At 31.2% G+C, this 4,160-nt stretch overlaps 1 protein-coding gene across 1 annotated transcript; it reads right to left on the minus strand.

Moving 5' to 3' along the window:
- Positions 1-3,240: 3,240 nt before the first annotated feature.
- Positions 3,241-4,029, minus strand: LOC116187524 (S-protein homolog 1-like). The gene has a single exon (XM_031516266.1). It carries the CDS (start codon positions 3,857-3,859, stop codon positions 3,422-3,424), a length of 438 nt encoding a protein of 145 aa, XP_031372126.1. The 5' UTR covers positions 3,860-4,029; the 3' UTR covers positions 3,241-3,421.
- Positions 4,030-4,160: the final 131 nt, after the last annotated feature.

A 4,160-nucleotide genomic window follows, 5' to 3' on the forward strand; every position in this document is an offset into this window, starting at 1 on the left:
GAGGAAGCACTAATTCAATTGTGATAAACTAAATAATAAGTGCTAATTACTCGATTAATTATGATGATTTTTCTTAATTAAAGTAAACTTATTGATTTTTCCTTACTACATTATTATGAGGTAGGATTATATGAAATTTTCTCATACAATTCCACAGGGAAAAAGATATTTTTGGTCAATAAGTTTAGCATTCGGTCAATTTTGATCCTCTAAATTTTAAAAGTGTTGAATTAGTCCTATATGTTTACTTCGCAAGGCAATTTTTGTCTATTTGATGACTTATAGAAGAAAAATGTCTTTCTTTTTTAAAACTCATAGGACCACATTTTAATTAAAAGCCAGCTTATAAGATCAAAAATATCTTTTTCAAAACTTACAGGACCGAAGTTGTCTTCCAAAGCAAACGTATAGGATTGATTTAGTTGTTTTAAATCTTATATAACCAAAATTGACTGAATGCCAAACTTATAGGATCAAAAATATTTGTTTTCCCAATTCCACATATAGAATTGAAATATAAATTACCAAAAGTCAGTTACGTTTTATTAAAAAATTGTCAAAATATTTAAATTAAGCATTTCAAATGACAACGTTACAATATTCTATTATTTTAAAAACTATAAAAATGAGGTTTCTATTTTTGAACTAAATATAACAATGACTCGAATACTATACAAGTGATTAAATAAATATTTATAAAGCGAATTATATATGAGAACCGGCCACAGAAATGTTACCAAACTGTTTAAAATTAGTCTAATTAAAGTCTAGCATATTAATTATTGAAAGTTCTTACCGTTCATAGAAGTAATTTCATCTTTAAAGATTGTGACTAGTTACCATATGTAAATAACCCTTGCACTGCACGGGATTGAAACCTAGTTTAATTTGGTAAGAGGAGATGTGGGTTTAATGAAGGGATTTTATTTGGTAAGAGAGATTAAGGGCACATTAGGTATTAGAAAATGAGAATCCTTGTAGTAATGAAATATAGTTTCATTTTGGAAAGTGTTGTTTGCTTATTCCATGCCCTTAGGGCATAGGATAGAAAAAGCCTACATATATATAAACAATAAAAATGCATGTACATATTCTTCATTTTGTTCTTAAAATTTATTAAACTGACGGGTTATATATGTGTGTATATATATATATATAAAGTTCAAAATTAATGCGATAAGTAGGGCTATAAAGGCAAATATTTAAATAATATAAGGTTAAATTAAATGTATGTATATTGTTGTCACATATATATTTTTATGATAAAAAAATACTATTTGTAGGAAAAATTTTGATAGAACTTTCAAGGAAAATAAATAATAGGGGTTTTTACCTAAAATGGCCCATGGTTTGTCCGTTTTGTCAAATCTATCCTATGTTTTTTTTGTCAAATCTATCCCATAGTTTACTTTTTGCATCAAATCTATCCCGGCGTTATCTTTTCCGTCAACATCTAACGGCCGTGCTGACGTGGCACGTGGAAAGATAGTGGGCCACACTTGCCACGTAGGCGCCACGTCAGCACGGTTGTTAGATGTCGACGGAAAAGATAACGCCGGGATAGATTTGATGCAAAAAGTAAATCATGGGATAGATTTGACAAAAAAAACATATGATAGATTTGACAAAACGGGCAAACCATAGGCCATTTTAGGTAAATACCCCTAAATAATAAAACCATTAAAAATTCATTATGTATTCATCCATGTAAGGAATTTATTAAAATTTTGTATTTCTTTATTTATTTTATGTTACCGAAATATAACTTTTTTTTATTTAATATGATTATACACATACATATTTAGTATGATTATAATTATAACAAAAAGAGTCGTTGACTTTCATTGCTGTCATTAAACCATCAATTGATGTGGTTTTAATTTTTTTAACTCATTTTTGAATAGGAAGAGTTAAGGAGTCAAATGATGTCATTAACCCAATTGACTGAGATAAATAATGGTGTTTAGTAAGATAATAATGGTGATTAATAAGAGGAAATTAATAACCTCCCATGGAATTGTGCCCTATAAATAGCGGAATTGGGTACTCTCCTTTTCCTTAAGAGAACGGGCATAGTAGAGATTGAAAAACGATATGGATAGAGGGAATTCTCAGAGAGAGATCAGTTGGAATGCTTATGTTCATGATTGAAGTAATTCTAGCTATCTATATTTTTTTTTTCGAATTTGTACTTTTTTATTTTTTTCATAAATGCATTATTTCTTCTTTTCAATTTTCATATGTGCCACGAGTTGGAAGCTATTTTATTATCATTATTTTTCAGTTTTTCAAGTTAAAATTGTAAGAAGATTATGAAGTTCTTATGTTTCCTTTTTCTCTATACTAACATTGTAATTATATAATCGACACTAATTCTAGCGATCTATTTTTTATTTTCTAATCTGTAGTTTTGATTTTTTTTATTAAAAATGCGCTATTTCTTTTTTTCAATTTGATATGTGTCACGAGTTGGAAGGTGCTCTATTATAATTATTTTTCAGTTTTTGAAATTAAGAATTTGAAAAGATTACGAAGTTCTCATATTTCTCTTTCTCTATACTAACATTATAATTTTTATAAGTTAGTTTTAAACATAATATCCATATCTGTGTATAAATATAACCTAATAAATTAATATGGTCAAATTAGTAAAATATATAAATTTGGAGCTTATTTACAAAAATATTTAATAAATTCAAAAATAAAATTATGGCGACAGATTAAAAAGAAAACCTCTCTTGAAATCTATATGATAGTGGTATTCAGATTTTTGATATCTAATTACACAAAAAGTTCAATTGAGAAAAATAAATATATCAATTCAGACCAACATGGATTAGTTCAAGCGGTTCGACACTTGTTCCGCTTAAACAAAGTTTTAGGTTCGAATCCTTGTGAAATATAAAAACACATGATGAGAGAGCTTTGCCCCTTAGTAGGACGAACCGGTTCGATTGAATTAGTCGAAGTCCAATTAGAATTCTGAATACCGGGATTCGCACGGAAAAATATATAATTTAGAGTTCAATTTAAAAAGATTCATAAGATTTTTTTTTATGTTTTCAAAATGTTAAAAAATTATTCACACGAATCCATGTAAAAATTATGTCAATCAAATAATTTTTTATATTTTCAATTAAATTTTTATAGGTGTGAATATTAGTATTCGAAAGCCCAACTAGGGTTTTTGGATTTTAATTAAATTTTTAGTTATATAAGAATTGATGAAAGAAGATTTACGATAGATGCACATATCAATTCCCTTTTTCTTGGGTAGATAAATGGGGCTAATGCCCATAAGCCAGACTTTGTTTTGATCAGGTGAAATCCACATACATGTTACCTGATATATATATAGAACATTGCATATATATCTTCAAAACAGATATATCTTATTTGATCGATTGCTCATCAGCCCTCATCACTTGTCCCACTTATACTTGAGGTCCCATCCCCCTGTCTGCGCATGGAAGACGTAAATCCCGTCATCCATCGGCTTCCAATGGCACGTATTGTACCCGCAGAATTGGTAGATGAACTCATCTTGTAAACAGTTGAAAACTTCGAAAGACTTGTGCCCTAAGTCGTACCACATGCGACAGAAGAAGAGAGTTGTCCCGAACATGTTGATGTAGAAGCCCCACGAGAACTGCTCCCCCGGTTGCAGTTTGTGTTCCCCAAGGTCGTCCTCCCTGGACTTGCAATGTGCGTACAGGGGCCGGCCCTTCAGTCCGTTCTCCACCCTCACGTGGTACTTCCGATGGGGAACCGGACCTATGCCCTCGCACATCTGGATCACCGCAGATCCGAGCAACAACACAAACAGCATGATAAGAATGTTCTTCCTATTTGCGGCCATTCTGGGACGGTTTTTCTGTTTGTCAGTCGGGTTTCGTAACCTCCCTCTCTTTCTCTTTCTCTCACGAGATCGGATTCGAGGGCGCTCTTGGTCTAACAAGGGGCCCCCTTTGCTCTTGCTTATTATAAACGAGAATTGGTATTCAGAAGGATGTCAATGAGTAACAAGAGGAACAGAACATAGCGGGCTTTTATAGTGTGGCATTTTTTGTATTTTAGTAATTAATACCTATACAATATACATATACATTATTAATTAATATTTCATAGATCAAAGGGGTAGAGCAGTGCGCACTTTCTCG

Source organism: Punica granatum, chromosome 8, assembly GCF_007655135.1.
Source record: "Punica granatum isolate Tunisia-2019 chromosome 8, ASM765513v2, whole genome shotgun sequence".
Classification (NCBI taxonomy): Eukaryota; Viridiplantae; Streptophyta; class Magnoliopsida; order Myrtales; family Lythraceae; genus Punica; species Punica granatum.

Coding starts and splice junctions, on each gene's coding strand:
- LOC116187524 (XM_031516266.1), bottom strand. CDS start 3,859: ATGGCCGCAAATAGGAAGAACATTCTTATCATGCTGTTTGTGTTGTTG.